The sequence below is a fragment of the Myotis brandtii genome, unplaced genomic scaffold (genome assembly GCF_000412655.1).
Source record: "Myotis brandtii unplaced genomic scaffold, ASM41265v1 scaffold79, whole genome shotgun sequence".
NCBI lineage: Eukaryota > Metazoa > Chordata > Mammalia > Chiroptera > Vespertilionidae > Myotis > Myotis brandtii.
Window position 1 is genome coordinate 8,363,321 of NW_005371173.1, and position 22,122 is coordinate 8,385,442.

At 34.4% G+C, this 22,122-nt stretch overlaps 1 protein-coding gene across 20 annotated transcripts in view; it reads left to right on the plus strand.

The window, feature by feature from the left end:
• The window catches only part of AGFG1 (ArfGAP with FG repeats 1), a 66,920-nt gene extending 46,879 nt beyond the window's left edge, over positions 1 to 20,041 (plus strand). For 13 of the 20 annotated variants that reach the window (XM_014531093.1, XM_014531094.1, XM_014531085.1 and 10 more), the window contains 10 exons: positions 4,624 to 4,743; positions 5,405 to 5,476; positions 6,767 to 6,976; positions 7,997 to 8,177; positions 10,716 to 10,795; positions 11,458 to 11,550; positions 13,126 to 13,173; positions 15,017 to 15,175; positions 17,391 to 17,482; positions 18,039 to 20,041. In XM_014531093.1, coding sequence (XP_014386579.1) covers positions 4,624 to 4,743; positions 5,405 to 5,476; positions 6,767 to 6,976; positions 7,997 to 8,177; positions 10,716 to 10,795; positions 11,458 to 11,550; positions 13,126 to 13,173; positions 15,017 to 15,175; positions 17,391 to 17,482; positions 18,039 to 18,098 — 1,115 coding nt within the window. In that variant the 3' untranslated portion in view covers positions 18,099 to 20,041. The remainder of the gene's footprint in view (positions 1 to 4,623; positions 4,744 to 5,404; positions 5,477 to 6,766; positions 6,977 to 7,996; positions 8,178 to 10,715; positions 10,796 to 11,457; positions 11,551 to 13,125; positions 13,174 to 15,016; positions 15,176 to 17,390; positions 17,483 to 18,038) is intronic. The other 7 variants (XM_014531082.1, XM_014531097.1, XM_014531083.1 and 4 more) reach the window with 7 other exon arrangements.
• The last annotated feature ends 2,081 nt before the right edge of the window (positions 20,042 to 22,122 follow it).

Sequence of the window (22,122 nt, forward strand, 5' to 3'; positions counted from 1 at the left end):
TTTTTATTAGCCAGAAAACGGAGATTTAGAAAGTTTATAAACTTGACCCGACTGAAAAGAAGTAAGAAATGGTGGACCTTGAAAATGACTTCAGGTTTTCTCACTGTTCAGAATATAGTCTAACACTGCTGCAGTTAAATACTTTACCCTTTGTTCTCCCTGCATGATCTACAATAATAATGTGCTTCATGTTGATATTTACTGCTGTGTTGCTGACAATTACCTGTAAGGGAAGATGGGGTGCTTCACTGGGCTGGAAAAAGTTTAGCTAACTCAGATAGCAGGTCTAATTAAGCAAGTTTGTTCTATATCTATAAAGGCTAAGTTGACTCTCTCATGCGCGATACATATAAAGCTCTCACTGGCACCAATCACACGTGTGTTTCCACCTGTAATTGTCTATTGTGAATTTGGTTGACACTTACAGAGAAGGGCGAATAGTGATACTAAAATATTTCTTCTAATTTCCTTTCAATGTGCATGAATTCGTGCACCGGGCCACTAATAATAATAATGCATTACTATTCAAATTTCCATTCCAGTTCAAACACACACATACACAGTTTTTTCAGGTCAGGTTTCAAGGTCTGCACATTGCAATTGTGAGATATGTCTCTTAGTCTATAGGTTCTTCCTCCATCCCCCCCCCTTTTTTTTTTTTGTAATTTGTTTAGGAAATTAGGTTATTTGTCCTGTTGAGTTTTAGGCAGTCTGAGTGTGTTGATTGTACCACTCTGGGGTCCTTTATCAGGTTTCTGTCTTCTGTATTTTCTGTAAATTGATAGATACTTGATCTGTTACCGGTTCTTTTTTATTTATATTTTTATTATTTTTTAAAAATATATATTTTAATTGATTTCAGAAAAGAAGGGAGGAGAGAGATAGAAACATCAATGATGAGAGAATCATTGATCGGCTGCCTCCTGCACACCCACTACTGGGTATTGAGCCCACAACCAGGCATGTGCCCTTGACTCAAATCGAACCTGGGACCCTTCAGTCTGCATGCCAATGCTCTATCTACTGAGCCAAACCAGCTAGGGCCCGGTTCTTTTTTAGAGCAGGGTAGTGGTGGACGGGGAAAACCTGCTACTTAGGGTTTAAGAGGCACATAATATTGATTGCCTAATTTGGTAATATTAGCTCTTGGTGCCCAATACTGGGATCTATTATACAAAGTTGTGATATCCTAAATTTATCATTCCTTTATCAGCTGAAGTACTTCTTTAAAAAATTTTATCTTCCACAGAGATATGCATGCAGTTAGAAACAATTTACTTACGGAATTTAATAGTTATTAAATAAACATATCATAAAACCTATGAACTATAAACTGTAATTAAATTTTGTCACAGCTTATACCAAAGGTGTCAAACTCAATTAACTTGCTCTACCCAGTTAAACACAAATGAATAATACAGTACAATGTGTAAGAAACCATGGTGCCCTTTTTAAAGGGGGATGTTCTAATCTCCTGTTGCCACACGGAAATAGAGGTTCAGGATTACTAATATGTTAATTTTCTTTTAAGAAAAGCCAGCAATCATATTTAAAGTAAAATGTTTTCTTTTGAAATGTTGGAAATTGATGGAAAAAATTTAAATTTTTTCTTAGGTGAAACAAAGTGTATCCTGCCAGCTGAATATGATGAGGGCTGTTCAATTCCATCTCATCCTTTCTCATGAGTACCTGTTTCTCATTGAAAAGGAAACACAGCTCTCAGCAAGATTCAGGCTCATTAACTTGTTACCTTAAATTTTAAACTTAGTCGACTTCTTTGGACATTTTGAAATAAGATTATTTAAAACATATCTTTACTGTTTTGTCACATTCTTTTTAGTTTGGATTTCTTTGTTTGGAGATTGCTTAAGGCTCCAGATAGTAAGTTTTACATCATTAAATTTATTAGAGCTTAATTACCAAAGTCAAGTTTACCAAAGTTTTATTCCACAGTACTTAGAAATTTTAAAAGTCATTATAACCAGTTGCTGCAGACTGAATAGATACAGGGTCTACAAATAAAAACGGATAGAAATTTCACAAAGAATTAATGTGTTTGGTGCTCTGGTTGGAAAACACTGGGAAAATGTAAGTGTGGATGAAGTAGACTTGACTTAACTAAATGGATTGTATTGAACTGATTTTTTTCCTAATGATGTTTGAAACATTAAATATATATTTTCCCCTTTTTAAGTTCTAAATATAAGCCTAGAATATATATTAAACACTATATATTCATATATGTTTGAGATTATAAAGGATAAACTACCTTCGGGACCTAATTTCTATTTCTACAAGGGACAGATATGTTTCATTTGTTCTCAAATGTATAATTAAATTATTTTAAAAACTTAGAAGTTTACCTTTTGGAATATAGCCCATTCTAAATTTGAGAATTTTCTCTACCATGTTCTCTATTCGTTTGGTTTATATTTGCATTATCTATATGTATATTATATATTTTGCCCTTATAAACTTATTTGGCCTTTTAATAGGAATTTTTTTTTGCGGGGCGGGGGGGGGTAGTATTTCAAAACTCTTTAAGAATTTCTGTTGTCTCATAAATTGTAGAATCATAATGCAGGATTTGTAAGTGGAGACCATCTAGTGAATCCTCTCATTTTGCTAATAAGAAAACTGGTAGAGCCAGAACAATTGAGGGGCTTGTCTAAGACTTTATAGTTACTTATGTTAGGATGGAATTCTCTGATTTTTATCTCAGACTCCCTTTGCACTAAATTGTACTTGCTTACTGTTCTTAGCAATACTAAATGGTAACTTTGTTTAAACTTGTATTATATTTGTTACTTAAACTGTATAGGTATTCCAAAATATTTTTCAAGAAATTAATTTTAAAATTTGTTAACATTTTTTCCATTATATTTACTTTTGGGAATGTAAAATTTTAGCCTATAAAGAAATTGAATTTTAAGTAAAAATAATGACAAAATATTGGGACATCTTGCAAATACAGCATTTTATATTGTTAAGCAATAACCAGCCTTTTAATTTATGTATTTCTGTATACTGTTTGAGGGCTAGGACAAACGTGTTTTAAAAAGGTTCTCAAGAACAAAGTGTGACCAGTGACGTGGGATAGCACCCCACATTTCAGCAGTGCTAGGTGCGAGTACCCAAGAAGGGAAATGGGACAGGTACCTAGTGAAAGGGGTCTATTTTAGGTACATTTCCTCCCCTACTGTCATACCCTTTCAGATACATACAGAACAGTAATTACATAAACTGCTTTAAGTTTTTCTGATTTTCTTCCTACAATATGTTGAGCTCTGTTAATGGAAAATTTTGTTGTTTAGTAACTTTTATTATTTTGTTTACGAGTATAATACATATTCATTACAACAGCTTGGTAAATTCAGGCAAACAAAAAAGGAAATAGGTAACTATTTGAAATCTCCTATTTCGAGTTAATCAAAATACAGATTTTTAAGTATGTAATACCATATTTTAAAAAGTAGATGAAAATGTATCTGGAATTTATTAACCGTATGTACTTTGTCATCAACATTTTTGTATAAAATTGAATATTATTTTACATGATTTTTTAAATGGCTGCATTATATCCATCATATGATGTTCCATAATGTATTGCAGTGTTTCCCTCATTGCTGGCTATTTGAGTTTCTAATTTTTTCATCATAAAAAAACATGCTTAGCTATTACAAACAGCCGCACACATTTACAAGATTATTGCTTTACAAAAACTTCCTAGAAGTAGAAATGCCTGCAAAAGATTTATGTTGATGTCTATTTTTTGGACATTCTTTTCATTCTTGTCACTTAGCATTCCTTTTTCCTCATATCAACCACTTCTTATTCTCATCAGATCCTTTATAAAAATCTTACCCAGCATCTGTTTTGTTCTCTAAAAAAATCTCTTGAATTGAGATTTTTTTAGAGGACATAATTGCATAATTTAGAGAAGCCTAGAATTTTGCTGTTAGGTTGATGACCAGTGGGAAATACCAGTGGGTCTTTTTCACTGAGTATGAGTGCATTTATGTTATAATTTTTACTATTTTTCATAGTTTCTTACATTTTAATGTGTTTGAAAGTGGCAAGCTTCTAATAGAATGTGAATATTTCTATTTGTTTGACAATCATGTCTTGTTATACATTCAAGCTTATTTTTAAATGCCATGGTATGCAAAGTTGTGAACTTAAAAAAAAGAAAGAATCAAAAAGAAGATACTAATTTTTATGTCAGTTTTAGATTTCATCTATTTTAAATATGAATTTTCCAGAATGTATCCTATATCCTAAATTTCTATCTGCTTTATTGTAATTCATGTATTTAGTGCTCTTAATTCAGAGTTTTCTTTAATAGGGTTACATTTATGATACTATTCCTGAGGTCACTCAGTATGTATTGCATACAAATTTATCAGTGTACAAAGTGTTTTTGGAAATTTCTGGATAACCTTTTATAAATTGTTTGAAATTAGGCTAAGTAAACACTGATAGGATTTAAAATCTGATCTCTAAATGTCTTTGAAGTGAGCTCTAAGATGTAGAAACCTTTCATAAAATTCTCAAATTCTTTTGTCATATATTTTTTTATAGTTTTCATATTCATTAACATGTATTGTTCCTTACCATTTACAGCCCAGAATTCTGCAAATGCAGATTTTGCAAACTTTGTTGCATTTGGACAGTCTAGTGGTTCGAGTAATTTTGGAGGTTTCCCCACAGCAAGTCATTCTCCTTTTCAGCCCCAAACTACAGGTAGAGCTTCTCCAGCATTATGCCTAAATGTTTACTTTAAAAAAATAGAGTAAAACTCTCTAGATGTAGTTTTGAAAATTACTCTAAACTTAAATTCTATAATTATCTGAATTTACAATACTTCTATCTAGCAAAGCTCTGGGGAAACCTGAAATCTTTATTTTGTTGTGTGTTCATTTGTTTTTCTAAACTCTTTGGTATGTTGTCTAATTCACAGAATTCTCCTTTTCCTGCACATGAATCTTAAACTTCTTATGTAAAGAAGGATTAAAGTACTAAAGTTTTTTAGGTTCAAACAACACATTGTGATTTAGGCTCTAAGTAAAGGAAGCTAATTTATTGCTTCCATAGAACTAAAAGTAGAAGTAATTTTTAGGCAACAATCTTGAAAAATAAATGTCATTAGTCAAGAGTAGGTTATTTAAGGATTGCTTTAATCAAACTGGGACATCATTTTCTGTGCAAGAACTGGTCTTTAAACATTGAATACTCTTCCATAAAATATATTGTTTTCCAAAACTCATTGAACCCATGTTTAGATCTTTGGCTGATTACTTTGCTTTCAGCTTGAATCTGTGTATTGTCTTAAAGCTTTTTCTTTCAATTTTCTTTATTTTTTTTCCCCCTTTAACTTTCATTAACATAATTTCTGGCTATCCAGCATTTAGAATGCTTTCATCTAGCTGCAGTTTTGGTGAATTTACTTCTGCTTTTCCTCTCCAGGCTACCAACAGTAAGTTCTCTAGTCAAGTAGGCATCTTTTACTAATTTGTTTTATGCTGTATTCCATGGATTTTTCACTTATAGAATGTTAATCATCTTTTAATAATCTTCATAAATTCTCACTTTTACTTTCCCTTCACTATTCCTCAACTCAAGAGAACACAGTAGTATACAATAAGAGAGTTAGTTGATTTAATAATTCCAATTTTAAGTTGAAATAAAATTCTTCATATAAACTTTGAAAGCTTTAGTATTTACTTTGTTCACCAACTACTTATAGAAGATCACAATCATTTAAATATGCACATTACTGAATTTTAATTGGAAACAACCAGAGTTTCAATGCCTGAGAAATTTTATCTGTACATAATGTTTTAGAATGTTTAAAAATCAGATTGATGGAAAGTGTGGTTTTTTTTTTTGATAGGGGTGTATCCGTTCTGTTTTTAAAATATCTATGTGTGCTTCGTATCACTTTAATATAAAACTACACATAAATTATTTTGATTGCTGAAACTAATGTGTAGGCATAAAGAACTGGTATCAAAAGTTAGGACAAAAGCATAGAATGAAATATATTAGCTTTAGTCTTTGGTAGTACTTTAAAGAAGTCTCTAGATTACAGAATAGACTTTAAAATTTTAGTAGGATATATACCTGTAAGTGAATTATGCTCTATAAAGTAAAAAAATTGCTATAATATTTAAACTATTTTGATATTGTATACTATAATTTTTATTCTTTGAAATATATAAAATAGTTCATGATTTTTTGAGGATACCATGGTATATGAGCATTAAATTACTATGTGGAATTAAATAATAGCTCTTCAAATAAAATAAGTCTGGAGCTCAAAGATCACCTGTTAAGAAACTCTGGATCAAAATAGTACATCTTAAGAATTTTAAATTTCTATTCCTGGGATTTGTTTCAACCAAGTTATTTTTTAGAAGCTACAAAAACTTGTATTGTCAGATACTTTGCATCTTATTAGCAGGAGGACTAGTAAAAGGTGATAGTATATAGTTGAATGTTGTATATCGTAATGAATCTCAAACCAGGTGAATTATATCTTTTACTCCAGGGTAGATAATTACACATAGAAATGTGTAACTTCATGTTGCCAGGGCCTTTGGAAATCTAGATTTGCAAATTATAAAAAGTCATATGTAGATGGTTAAAGTTGAATGCGTAGGAATGCAGATTCCTTATAGAATACTTAATTTAATTGTCATATTACCTACCACAGGATATTGAGAAAAATCTAGATATTTCAAGTGTTCTGTTTATTCTGTTACAGGTGGAAGTGCTGGATCAGTAAATGCTAATTTTGCTCATTTTGATAACTTCCCCAAATCCTCCAGTGCTGATTTTGGAACCTTCAGTACTTCCCAGAGTCATCAAACAGCAACAACCTTTAGTAAAGTTGCAACAAATAAAGCTGGTCTTCAGGCTGCAGACAAATATGCAGCACTTGCTAATTTAGACAATATCTTCAGTGCTGGACAAGGTAATCAAACTTTAAATAAAAATTTCTATATTAAACAGTCCTTTACATTTGGTTGTATTTATTAAAATCTAAGGATGCTATGCTTTTCTTAGTGGGTGGTTAGAAATTTCGTTTACACTAAATTTCATGACTTTTAGGATCTGAAATATCAACTACAAAACTGAAGTCATAGAAACTAATTTGTTTACTTCTGGTTTTAAAAGAAAGTAATGGACAGAAATTTAATTTTGTCTTAGAAAGCCTGCTTTACTGTTCTGTGGCTATACAAGGTTAAGAATCTTACACATAGAACTGACTGGAAGGCTATTCGGTGGTTTCTATAATATATTTATTTTGAATGACTTTCTATTAATATCTTCGTAATTTTTTAAAATGATTTTTACAGTATATTCTTATGCCTAGTTTGGTCTTGAAGGCCAGTATTTTGCCTCTCAAAGTGCGTAGTACAGTGGTGAAGAGCAAGGGTATGCTTTCAGGCTGCAGGGCCTACTTTTTCATCTCCATAATGAGGATAGTGAATAGCATTGAACTCATGGGGTTGTGTTATTACATGTAAGGCATTTACAACAGTGTTTGGCACATAGTAAGTGTGCAGTAAGTATTTCTTCTCATTACTATCTATTTTTTATTATGGACAACCCTGGGAAAATGATATTAATTGATTGTTCACATCAGGGTCCTGTATTTTATGAATTTATATGTTTACTTGAATGCAATACACCTGTATCAGAGATGTTAAATAACACTTTTTGCGAATTTCTTCTTTATGCACACTCTAAACCTGTTACTGGCACAGAGTCTTAGTTTTTTGTTATAGAAGCAGTATTCTGTCTTTTCCACAGCAGTATATGTTGCAACTAATCTTGTCCAATATTTTCTACATTATTAGATATGATTCTGGAATCCTATTTATTTGCTTAGCTCCAAATCAGTTGTAAATTTACATGTGTTGCATGGGAAATCTGGTTGATAAATTGGAAGTATACCTTTAAGTTTTGGGGATAATTTATTTGTTCACAGGTGGTGATCAGGGGAGTGGCTTTGGGACCGCAGGTAAAGCTCCTGTTAGTTCTGTGGTTTCACTTCCCAGTCAGTCAAGTGCGTCTTCAGACAAGTATGCAGCTCTGGCAGAACTAGACAGCGTTTTCAGCTCTGCAGCCACCTCCAATAATGGGTACACTTCCACAAGTAATGCCAGCAGGTACCTTGTCTTTGTGTTTAAATCTTTTTTCAACTCTGAATAATAATGTTGTTAAATAATGACTAGGGCATAATTTTAAAATTATTGAATATTTTTATAAATTTGAGGAAACAGTTTAATTTGCTAATTAAAATATAATCCTTGATTAACTGCCCAATTCTATTTTTTCATTTAATCAAAAGTTTTATTTTCTTGAACACCAAAATGTAACTAAGAGTATGTACACATCTCAAAATGGACAGCTATCTACAGATTTAATTATACTCAGCAGAGAATTCATTTCGGAAATTATATACTTTTAAGGTACAGTTTTTAGTCATGAAGACTAAATACTGAAAGTAACATTTTATAGCCTTAGTTGTAAATACACATTTTTAGAAATGTTTGCACCAGAACAGAACACTAATTCTATATCTCTTCAGTGTCATATTGGTATTTATGAATAGACATATCTATTATTGTGTTCAAATATATCTGGTATAAAGGAATTCTCTGTAGCAGGAAGTCTGACACATTTTAACATTAGATCGTTAAAAGCTCTAATCAAGAAGCAGTTTTGACTTCTTGATTTTAGAGTTAAGTTATACAGAAATACAGGTGACTTACGTATACATTGTTTTATTCATCTCTGTTTTTCTAATTATTATTTTAATCCTCACCCGAGGACATGTTTTTTTTTAAAAAAAAATTGATTTTAGAGGGAGAGATGGAGAGAAACATCATGTGCAATTGAAACATCTATTAGTTGCCTCCCACATGTGCCCCAACTGGGAATCAAACCTGCAAAAGGTGTAGGGGATGGTGCTCCAACCAGCAGAGCCACCGGCGAGGGCTTATGAACATTCTTGAAGAAATGTCAACAAATTAATTTTATTAAATCTTGATCCTTAAACATGTCTATTTTCTGTTTGTGGAAGTAAAGTATGCATCAGGTAGGTCTGCTGCTCATTGAGGTATGATGGCTGTCTTGTTTGGTTGTTGTGGGATGAACCAGCCACTTGTTTTCTGAAACACCGTTTTTCCTTGGAAGATAACTGGTAGGCAAACCAAGATTATTCAGATTTGGATATTTGACAATATTTTCTAAAAAATAGAGTATTTAAACCTGTCATTTTATGAAAATAACTGATAATAATCACACATTAAATCAAATATTAGAATTTTGGAAAATTTCTCAACTCTACCATGAGCATGACAGACAGCTTTTCATTATCTTTCTGATGAGTGAGTGGTGATATTTATGAATGTGATGTGTTTTATTTTTTAATTTTGCATAAGGAAATGTGTTGACATTTGGAAGATTGGCATCAAGTATTTTCCAGATGATAGGACATCAATAAAAATTCATTTAAAGTGCAAGATAGACTAATGAATGTTAACTTTAATCCAGCAAAAAACAGTTCACTGATAAGGTTTCAAATTCCATATTGAAACTAACCTTTAGGAATTGTCACTATTTTTGGTATGATAACAAAGAAAATATCCACAACTAGAGGCCTGGTGCATGAAATTCGTACACTGGGCGGGGGGGTGTCCCTCAGCCTGGCCTGCGCCCTCTCGCAGTCCAGGACCCCTTGGGGGATGTCCGCCTGCCAGTAGTCAGACATCCCTCTCGCAGTCCGGGACCGCTCACTCCTTACCGCCCACCTGCAGCGGAGGCAGGAGAGGTTCCTGTCACCGCCACTGCTCGCCAGCTGTGAGCCCGGCTTCTGGCTGAGCATCGCCTCCCCTGTGGGAGTGCACTGACCACCAGCAGGCAGCTCCTGTTTTGAGCCTCTGCCCCCCTAGTGGTTAGTGTGCATTATAGCAACTGGCCGTTCTGCCGTTCGCTCGATTTGCATATTAGCCTTTTATTATATAGGATTATCTGAAAAAGCTATTACAATGCTCCTTTGTTCAACTATGTATCTATGTGAGGCCAGTTTTGTGTTTGTTTTGTTTTTTATATATATACATCAACCTAAACAACATGTCACAGCTGATTGATCTTCTGTTAAGCCAGCTACTAAAGGGATTTGCAAAAATATCAAACATTGTTACTGTTCTCATTAAGTTTTTTTATTTCAGAAAATATCCTATATAATAAAGAGCTAATATGCTAATTAGACCAGATGGCGGAAAGACCTCTGGAACCACCAGTGGGCCGGGGGGTGGGGCCACGAGGTAGCCAGGGCTGCGAAGGCCTACTCTTGCACAAATTTCATGTATCAGGCCGCTAGTACTTATCATAAAGTGCTATTTATTTGTTAGCATGTAATAATGGCTTTATTGTTATTTTTAAATAAAAAATATTTTAAATTTGTTTTAATTTTTGTACTCTATGCTTATTGATAAATAGAGCACACTGAAGCAAAGGTTCTTTGGGGTTCTCAGTAATTTTTCAGAATATAAATGAGCCATGAGACCTAAAGTTTGAGTACTTCTGTGATACATTGTATGTTTATAATGATCAGTTTTCACATATTTATGGCCACCCTATAGATAGAATATGCTTGCTTTTTTTTTAACAATTAGAACTCTTTTAATACTTGTTTTCAGCAATGTTTTTGGAACAATGCCAGTGGGTGCTTCTGCACAGACACAGCCTGCTTCTTCAAGTGTGCCTGCTCCATTTGGAGGTAGGTGTTTCTGGTAGTCGCCCTTTATGTGTGGAAGGTACATTCCAAGACACTTAGTGGATGTCTGAAACAGTAGATAGTACCAACCCCCATATTTACTATATTCTTCCTGTACATACATACCTATGATGAAATAAAGTTTAATTTATAAAATTTGGCTATGGACCATACAATTTTTTTTTTTGGTTTCCTTATTAAGTTGAGAACTTTCACCTTTTCACTTAAAGGAAGCACTTTACAGCTTCTCTTTGGCATATATGAATTGCCAGCATCACTACTCTTGCGCTTTGGGGCCATTAATAAGTAAAAATTGAGCAGGGTGGAGAGAGATTTCATCACGTTACTCAGATTAGAGCATAATTTAGAACTTGTCAATTGTTTATTTCTGGAATTTTCCACTTAATATTTTTGGGCTGCCATTAACTGTTGGTAACTGAAGCCATGGAAAGTGGAGTCATGGATAAGGGGGGAGGAATAATGTGGACACTCTATAGAGCCCAAATGTATATTGTATAGCATTTTCAGGGGAACCAGATGACAGAGCAACAGTCTATTATTAGGAAGCGCTAGTTTTCTATCTTCATAAATATATTAAATATATTTTTATATATTTTAGTATAAATGTATTATGATTTTATAGTGTACTTTATAATATTTTAAAGCTACGCCTTCCACAAATCCATTTGTGGCTGCTGCTGGTCCTTCTGTGGCATCTTCTACAAATCCATTTCAGACCAATGCCAGAGGAACAACAGGTAAGAAATATAAATTACGGAACAGCAAGTTTTGGAAAAGGTATTTATTGCAGAGAAACCATGTGAACAAACTAGAAAAATAAGGATTCTTTCTTACTGAAATGAGTGGTTAGTGGATGGGAGAGTTTGTTCCTAAAGACAAATACTTGCTGAAAGTTTATAAAATCCTGGAACTTAATGCATATTTGAGAAGGACCTTAGAAGTTAACTAGTGCCTACCATGCTCGGTCACAGCTTTCATTTTCAGGGAGGATGCCCAAGTATGGAGATGAGACTTCTTTGAACCACACAGCCAATTTTTGTAGAGATCGGACTTGTACACAGTAATTCTGACTTACTGTGGTGGTCTGCTTTCAGAATTACTGGATATGACTCATTCAACCATAGCAGAAAACATGTATAAGAAGGTTTTTTGCCTTGTTTCTGTCTTGACATGAGATTGCAAGGGCCGAATGGGCTTTATTACATGAGGTCTTAAGATCAGGTCTTTTTCTAGTGCATATCTCTTTTAGGATGTTAACATTTTAAAAATTGTGGGAACCTGATTTTATTTTGGGTATAATGTTTGAGTATTTTCTCAATTGCTGCTTCCCCAAATTTAATTGTTAAGTATGCTCATTTAAAATGAATGGACATATATTTTAGAAATAATTCCACCCCAGATGGTTAAAAAAACACAAAAAGGTTCTATTACATAACCTAAGTTTGTTTTTTATTAATTAGATTTATTTATATGTAGCCTCTCTGATCTCAGTCATGCCAGGTGGGAAAACACAAGATGCTTTTTTAAAAATATATATATATTTTATTGATTTTTTACAGAGAGGAAGGGAGAGAGATAGAGTTAGAAACATCAATGAGAGAGAAACATCCATCAGCTGCCTCCTGCACATCTCCTACTGGGGATACGCCCGCAACCAAGGTACATGCCCTTGACCGGAATCGAACCTGGGACCTTTCAGTCCGCAGGCTGACGCTCTATCCACTGAGCCAAACCAGTTTCAGCAAGATGCTTTTTTCTTATTCTGTCTTTTCAGCTATTGTATTTTAACTGAGAGTGCCAATCACCTTCTAATGAACTACAGTGAATAATTTTCCCCTTGTAGTACTCAGTTTACTTGAGTTACCTTTAAGTATTTCTAGTTAATGTAAAAAGTTGTAAATAAAAATCAAGTATTATCCAGGTGCTCTCTCCAAAGTTTGACTTTGCAGAAGCTAGGTCATTTTAGATGATCCTGTAAATTGCATTTTTGGGTGTGACTCATGAGGCCTACAAGTCTTTATGGATATAATTGTATCTTCACATGAAAAAAAAGTGCTTATTTAAAATGATGGATTTCATAAAGGTTTCTTCATTTGGTATTATCTAATCTCCCCTTTATTGCAAACAGTGTAAACATTACAGTGTCATGAATATAGTTCAAATAAACTGGATGTGTTTTATCACGTATTATGCTACCTACTTTGTAAGAGTACATTCTAACTTTAGAACTTTTAATGAAACAAATTTACTTTTATTTTAACAATAGTTACCATTAAGTTAATGACATTGGTCTCTTTATGGCTTTCCATAAGGCCTTTCTGGAGCAATGCATTCTCAAGTGTTTCCTCACGCTCATTTTGGTAGGTGGCCACAACTAATGTCTAGATTTCTGTGGCAGTTTGTCTGCCTGCTTGTGGAAGCTTCTGCTAGTGTTCTGGATCCCTGCATGTGGAATTAAGTTCTTCCATGTTTTAAAATGGAGTGGGCATGAATGTGTGGCATTGGGACTGCATTATATTTAAAATTACATGGAAATCTTCTGTAGTGATTTATGTTTTAATGCTGAAAAGCATTATTGCTTACCTCCATGGTCATATTAGAATGTCACAGCTTTTTCAATTGTTTTTCTTGAGTTTGAATTTATAGTAGTTTGAGTGACACCTTTTTGATATACCAAACCATTTTACCACATTATTCCATGGAGTTTGGTTTTGTTTAACTGTGCCCTAAGTTCTGCTTTTTAGTGCTTTTTAAAAAATGATTTGTCTAAGTTATGTCAGTGCATTGTCTGTTATGAAACCCTCCTGTTTCCTCGCAGTATGCTTATTATTCTTTATTCACTTGCTTCCCAGTGGCTGTTTCCCTTCTTTTTCTCCTTAATAATGAGAAAATAATTTAAAATTTTTTTACATTCTAATTAGGTTCATTGAGGATCATTGTTATAAACATTAGGATTATGAGGATTACTTTGGACAACATCTATAACATTTTTTTAGTTTTTTTAAAAGAATTTTTTGTAACATTTTTAGTATTTTTGTGCTTAAAATCAACAATTGAGTAAAATTTTTAAATCAGGAAATTAAGTGAGTTATGTTTTTGATAGCATCACTTAAAACTATTTCACTATATAATTACTACTATTCTGTATTAAAAGCAACATTATTGGCTCTTAGTTCACTGTGGCCTTCCCTAGAACACTTAATCTTCTCTAACAATAGTGATACACTGTTCTGCTACTACCTGTGTTTCAGTAATGCGAATTATTTCTTGAGTTAATTCTTCAATGGGAAATGATGGCAGCATACCACATATGTAATGGTAGTTCACACAGATTTCCCCAACCTGTGACTGCTCTGTTCCACAGAGTTAATAGTGGCTAGACGTGGCAAGCCTTGGAGGAGCACAGTGTTCATTTACACTGTGTGCTTTGTCTCTTCTAATAATGCTTAGTTCACGTCCTTTTCCATCTTTGTACATTTTGCCCTAATTTTTATAACTCAGCAGTACTAACCTTCCTTAACCCTTTATCCAGAGCAGTCTTTATTTACCGTCCAGAAAAGGAATGTGGGAGTCTGTATATTTCTTTTGGAATTGATTTATTAGGAGTGTAACATGTCCCTTTAACTGTGTTAGTGTTTTTATTAAGATTCCCCTCCCCCATTTGGCTCTGGTTACAACGCTGCATAGGTTTAGCGTGGCCTGCATCTGACTCCTATAAGTTTTGTTATTTTTGCTGAGCTGCTTAGCACAGGTTCTAAAATTTTTTCCAGGAATTCACATATTATGTTATAGTACACAGTTCAATAGTTAAAATTAAATATTGGGCTATTTTACTATATATAGCAAAACAAAATGAAAAACAATAAAAAAAAATACTAGTATGTATACATGTGAATTGCCATGATGATGGGCTTTAAAAAGTAGATTGCTGTTTAGAGTTGAATTTTATTAATATACTTTGAGAAATTTTTCTTCGTTAGTTTTATTCTGGTTTTTGGGTTTTAGGAAAATAAATTTTATAGGTTGTAATACTGTATAGTGCTAAAACTTAACTGACTTTGTTGAGTTTTAAAATTTAGAATGCCTTTAATGTACATCTTAATATTTTTCAAGGTAAATGATATCTCTTCTGTAATGTTGAATATGAGAAACGAAATGTGCCCTTTTAAATGTAAGTGATCAGCCCTTTTCTTCTCCTGTCAGCGGCGACCTTTGGCACCGCATCCATGAGCATGCCTGCGGGCTTCGGGACGCCTGCGCCCTATAGTCTTCCCACCAGCTTCAGTGGCAGCTTCCAGCAGCCTGCCTTCCCAGCCCAAGCAGCTTTCCCTCAACAGACAGCTTTTTCTCAACAGCCCAATGGTAAGATCTGACATTTATTTGTAAGTCCACTGTAGGTCTCTTGTCCTGTATAATAAAAGCCTAATATGGTAAGTGTCCAGTCATTCAGTCATCCGTTCAACTAATCAAAGCGTAATATGCTAATGATATGCTAAGGCCGCTCAGCCGCTCACTATGATGTGCACTGACCACCAGGGGGCAGACAGTCAACCAGTCACTATGATGTGCACTGACCACCAGGGGACAGATGCTCTGACTGGTAGGTTAGCTTGCTGCTGGGGTCCGGCCAATTGGGACTGAGTGAGACAGGCCAGACACGCCCTGGAACCTTCCCATGGTCCCTCCCCAGTTGGCCAACCTCCCACATCCCTCCCCAGCCCTGATCATGCACCGGTGGACCGGGCTACCCCTTTGGGGGGGGTCGAATGACCCTTTCACACTCAAGGGATGTCGGGGAGCTGGTTTCAGCCCGATGCCGCTGACCAGACCAAGGGACCCCACTGGTGCACGAATTCATGCACCGGGCCTCTTGTATGTCATAATGTTATGTGTTTGGACAAAAGAACTTAACTGAAGAATGTTGTAGTATGGTCTACTGAATGTGTATTTGGGCCTCAGAAAATTGACAAGTAAGTTTTTGTGACTAGATTATAGATGTAGGAGAAATCAGAGACTCTAAGGCAGCGGTTCTCAACCTGTGGGTCGCAACCCCTTTGGGGGGGGTCGAATGACCCTTTCACAGGGGTCGCCTAAGACCATCGGAAAACACATATATAATTACATATTGTTTTTGTGATTAATCACTATGCTTTAATTAGTTCAATTTGTAACAATGAAATTGGGGATCACCACAACATGAGGAACTGTATTAAAGGGTCACGGCATTAGGAAGGTTGAGAACCACTCCCCAGTGTCTTTCTTATTCATTTATCTGTGTTCTGATACATCTCTTGATTTTAAAAAGAAACTTTTAAGGACATAGAGTGATTTTTTTAAATGTATTTTTATTGATTTCAGAGAAGAAGGGAGAGGGAGAGAGAGAGAAATATCAATGATGAGAGAGAATCAGTGATCAGCTGCCTCCTGCACGCTCCCAACTGGGGATGGAGCCCACAACCTGGGCATGTGCCCTTGGCCGGAATCAAACCTGGGACCCTTCAGTCCGCAGGCCAACACTCTATCCACTGAGCCAAACCTGCTAGGGCTAGAGTGTTGTTGTTTTTTGTTTTGTTTTGTTTTGTTTTCCAAATATTTTTATTGATTTCAGAGAAGAGAGAGGAGGGGAGAGAAATATTAATGATGAGTGAGGATCATTGATTGGCTGCCTCCTGCACCCCCACACTGGGATCAAGCTCACACCCCAGGCTTGTGCCCTGACCAGGAATTGAACCATGACCTCCCTGGTTCATAGGTCGATGCTCAACCACTGAGCCATGCTGGCTGGGCTAGAGTGTTTTTGTTTTTTAATTTAAATTCTTTATTGTTCAATGTATTACATAAGTCTCCGTGTCCATTGGTTATGCTCAAATGCAAGCATACAAGTCCTTTGGTTGATCTCTGAGTGTTTTTGTTTTGCATCAGAAAACTGTGCCATTTTGTTTAAGGTTTTTTTGGTGGGTGGTGGTGACAATAGACTGATAAATAGGCAACAATATATATTATGGTTAGAAATTGTTACTTGTTCTCAGGAAAATTCACTAGAGACTAGTTTGTGTGGTTCTCACCCCTCTCCACCCTACCCTCCCACCCCAGATTTTGTTTATGGCTAAAATTTGAATTCCATAGATTCAGAGATTATCCTAGAATTATGGATGTTCTTTTCTAAAGTTGTGCTTAACTAAAAAATTGGAAATAGGGTCTGTGACAGCCATAATGATGAAATGTTTCCTAAGGAATACTATGATGTCCACATAGAAACTGTTGTGTGGTCTTACAGCCCCTCTCAAATAGTCACCACCAGCTCATCTATTTATTAAATCCTTTGAATGTCAGTAGTTTACATAGCTGAGACAAATTGGAATTAACTATTTCAGGGGACTATATAAAAGCTCCTTAAGACATGCCACAGGAAGTTTATTTCTGGTTTTGAAAGAGCATAAGACATAACAATTTAACATTGATATTTTATTGTTGTTCTGGTAGGAGTTTCTCTGAAACGCATTATGAGGCTTTAATAAACATCAGATTGTCTCTCAAAGGTGGAATGGGTTGTAATTGGTGGTTCTGTTTTAACAAGGTGCAGGTTTTGCAGCATTTGGACAAACAAAGCCAATGGTAACCCCTTTTGGTCAAGTTGCAGCTGCTGGAGTATCTAGTAATCCTTTTATGGTAAGTGAGGTGCAGCTTTAAGCACTTTGTAAGTTGTTGTGTGTTATTTTCAAATTAGGAAAAGCAGGATGTGTCTCCTCCTGGATGCTGTTTGCTACTGTACTGATAAGACATTGCAGGAGTGTACACATTGAGGGAGCCACTATGCAAGATTCCTTTGCGACTCAAAAAACCACATTAATCATTTGAAATCAAAGAATTGACAGTAAATAAGCTATTTTATAACATGAAATTTGTCTGCTTTCTTGCAAAAGGAACACTTTATGAGCAGCTATAGACATAGTAAACATTGTGGAAAGGGGTCTTGGAATCAGATTTAGTTTGAATCATAAATGCATTTTTTTAGAGTCAAGTCCTTTTTTGAGAATTATATGAAGTAATTATATACAAGGCACAACACAGTGCCTAATACCTAATCTTTTTATTATAGTATGTTGCTAATAACAATAGTAATAAATTTGATTGCCAATAATTAAACCTAATCTAAATACTCTTAATATTTTCATCACACACCACTTTTGTCTGTTTATTTATTTTGTCTTATGTTTTCCTTTAGACTGGTGCACCGACAGGACAATTTCCAACAGGAAGCTCATCAACCAATCCTTTCTTATAGCCTTATATAGACATTTTACTGGAAAGAACTTTTACATGGTCACATTACATCTCTCCGCCTCTTGCACTGTTGTCTTGTTTCACTGATCTTAGCTTTAAACACAAGAGAAGTCTTTAAAAAGCCTGCATTGTGTATTAAACACCAGGTAATATGTGCAAAACAGAGGGCTCCAGTAACAACTTTTAACCTGTGAATTGGCAGAAAAAGGTAGCGGTATCATGTATATTAAAAATTGGCTAATATTAAGTTATTGCAGATACCACATTCATTATGCTGCAGTACTGTACATATTTTTCTTAGAAATTAGCTATTTGTGCATATCAGTATTTGTAACTTTTAACACATTGTTATGTGGAAAATGTTACTGGGAAAATAGATCAGCCACTTTCAAGGTGCTGTCATGTATCTCGGAATGAATGACCTGAAATCATTTTAACCATTGCTACTGGAAAGTTACAAAGTCAGAAGTGGAAGGTTTTATTCAGTCTTGGATTTTTCCCTCCTAAAGAGCTCTTCTATTTATACATGCCTAAATTCTTTAAAAATGTAGAAGGATACCTGTCTGCATAATAAAGCTGATCATGTTTTGCTACAGTTTGCAGGTGAAAAAAATAAATATTAGAAAATATGCTATTGTTTTTGTGTTCTTGCTGCAATGCCTTTACCAAAGTGGCCTTAAATGTGAGTAGTGAATTGAGAACATCTTGAATTCTTAAATTAGGATTTCAGAAGACTTCTAGTGACTAACTTTTATGTCTAAAAGAGAAAATTTTATAAAAAGGCCATGTAGAAAATGTATTAAAACTACTATGACTGCTATATTCATGAATATGTCAGTGGTAAAGCATTTACATGTAGCTTGTCAGATTCACCATAATCCTTCTAATTTCTTTGCAACTTCTTAATTTTGTGAAATTTGTAAATATGAAGAATTTGCATGTATGTGTATTTACAAATTTTTTAAAGTATCTTGAATTCTCAGACTTCAAAAGGCCTATTTTAAATATTGATTTAAAAAATACTGTCTTTGAATGTATTGGAAGCAGACATGCATTAACTGTGACATGATTGCACCTCAGATTTGTTTTCTGTTTAGACAAACTGATATTATTAATAGGACATTTGTTTATGTTCATTTCTGGGGGCGTAAAGAAACTGGAACCCAGTGTTACCTTGAAGTTATAGAATACTTTGTTTAAAAGGGCAGTGATACTAATATTTAGTTATATCTTTTTGTTAATATTCAAATGAACTTGTTTAAATATTTATGTGCAGCAATGCCTCATTCATCCAGAGATAATCTGGCAGTCTCATCAAAACAACACAACTGGGAAACTTGGAATCATCTTTTTTTTTCCTTTCTTTTTTTTTTTTTAATGCCTTTGAGCAACCTACTTAAGTCATGAAGTCTTTACTGATTATTTGGTTTCCCAGCCCATAGCAAATTAGCAGTTCAGAGGTTGTGGCTCGAAAGGAAGGAGATAGAAAAAACTATGAAGAGTATACTCTTGAAGACTATTTAGTGTAGGGGCAGCCACCCCAGCCTAGATCACTAAATCACATCATCTTCTAATAATTGTCTATTTTGCTGACTCTGTGTCATCAAGATAAGCTGAAATTACATATACAAATGGGTAGCATGTGTTTATAATGTTTTATCTTATAATGATTAGACATTTTTTTAAAAGCTTTGGTATTAAAAGAGGTGAACGTCTGTTTCCTCAAACATTTTATTCATGTTGAATACCTTTTTCAGTGGTGGCTACATGAGTTATCCTACTATCCTCAAGCTGTGTAGTGTTTTAGACTTGTTAAAACATTGCTGTTGCATATCTAGCTGAATGTGTGGTTTTCCTGACCCATTTGATAAGAAGACTGGGAGATCTCTGCCCCTTTTCTGAGCAGTATGCCTCTTCTTTTAGAATTAAATGAATGCTGCAACAGTTGTGGTGTGTGTTGGTGTATACTTGAAATGTCTCTACATTTGTGGGGTCTCCACCCTATTTTTCATGGAGGGAACACTAAAGAAATGTCTTTGAATGTCTGTATTTTAGATTGTATTGGGTCCCAATCAATCCACATGTACAAAGTTATAATATATAATTGTAGGCATTACCCAAATAACCTTCCAGCTTTCCATCTAAGAAATAAGTAAATTAAACTGTTATTATGAAAATAATTTTAAAGACTATTTCTTCTGAGTAAATTTTGAATTTTGTAATTAAATGGGAACTCTTAATGACTTATTTGAAATGAGTGCTTATAAAATTAAATATGTAGTTTAAGAAGTCCAGAGTTATAGTAGATTTAAATCAACTTCAGTTAGACTTTCCTATTCAGGTTTGCATCTGCTTTTCGATAGACCATCAGAATTGTCTCTACATTTGTGGGGTCTCCCTCCAGGCCCTTTTTCATGGAGGGAACACACAGAACTGAAGAGAAAATTCTTGAGGTGACAAGGCTGAAGACCTTCGTGTTTCCTGGCTTCTGGTTGAATCAGATCTTTTTCTCCTATTCTATCTTTACTCAGGAAAGAAAATTTTCTTTTCTTTTAGGGTGGAGAACTTTGTTACATTTAAAGGCATGCTGTATTTTCATTTTTGTGAAAAATAGAGGTAATTACTTTCTTTGTTCAAATAATTCCTCTAAAGTTGAAGGAGCATATCAGTGGTTTACCTGTGAGTTGTCCCTTCCCCCAGTGCACACTGTCTTTGCTACATACAGCTCCTGGAAATTGGTAAAATGGATGTTTTTGTACCATTTCCCCAACAGTTTTGAGAAACTGGGTCTCAGGACCATAATCCCCAAAGAGCTTTTGTTTATATAACATGTGTTGGTCAGAATTTACTGTATTAGAAATTAATACTAAGTCATTTAAGAACTATGTTTATTTAAATATAACAATAAATCCATTACATGTTAACAAATATCATTTTTATAAAAATAAGTGTTATCCAAAAACAATGAGAACATTCTGTTTTGCTCATCTTTTAAATATCTGGACCAAGAGAAGCAGCAGAGTCTCATTGTGATTCTTTTTCTATCATGTGGCATGTGGACACTGGAAAACTCCACTGTGAACTTGCAAGATCATGGGTGAAGCAGAGATACAACATTTTGGTACTGTTATGAAAATAGTTTGGATTTTGTGTTCTGGGACCCTCAAGGCTCCTCAGACCAGTCTTTGAAAACCACCCCACTAGACTTCAAATGTGTATATTTTTGGAACAGCAGCATTTTGTTGTATGCATAGTGCTCCCTGAACTTCTTTTTTTTTTACTTAGTTGGTGGGAAAAATGAAAATTCCTGTTGAAGTTGCAAATGTTAAGCCCGGCCGGTGTTGCTCAGTGATTGAGCATCAGGAGTTCACTACTGTTTGATTCCCAGTCAGGGCACATGCCCAGGTTGCAGGCTCAATCCCCAGTAGGGGGCGTGCAGGAGGCAGCCAATCAATGATTCTCTTATTGGTGTTTCTCCCTTCCTCTCTGAAATCAAGAAAATATATTTTAAAAAGTGCTATCATGCTTATGTGTAAGATTTTAAAAAATATTTCCCAATCCTGAAAGAGTTTGCATATCCTATATATCTAATAAAAATTTAATTTGGGTTCCATTTATAAGTTGATAAAATCAATACAGTTTATTCTTGAAGGGCTTAAGTTTACAAGTAAATTAATAGGGTAATTAGTGGAGCATGTTTTAAACTAAAGAGCTCTTTAAAGTATAATTTGTGAAAATTTTATTGACAGTTTGTTCCCCGGTTTTTAAATTTGTAAAATATGTTATTCACATTTGTATTAAGTTAGCCTATTGCATTGAATGCATCCTCATTAGTTAAAATTTTCTTTGTATATTTTTAAATGTTATAATGTCAATAAAATTTTTATGTGATGTATTTGGACAAGCAAATATATGGCCAAGATGTAATGAATGTTTTACTGCTGAATGTTTAGCAACTGCTTCTGATGGAAACGTGCCCTGTTTTGTAGTGTTGACTGATTGATACTTGTGGTATAAATATTGTT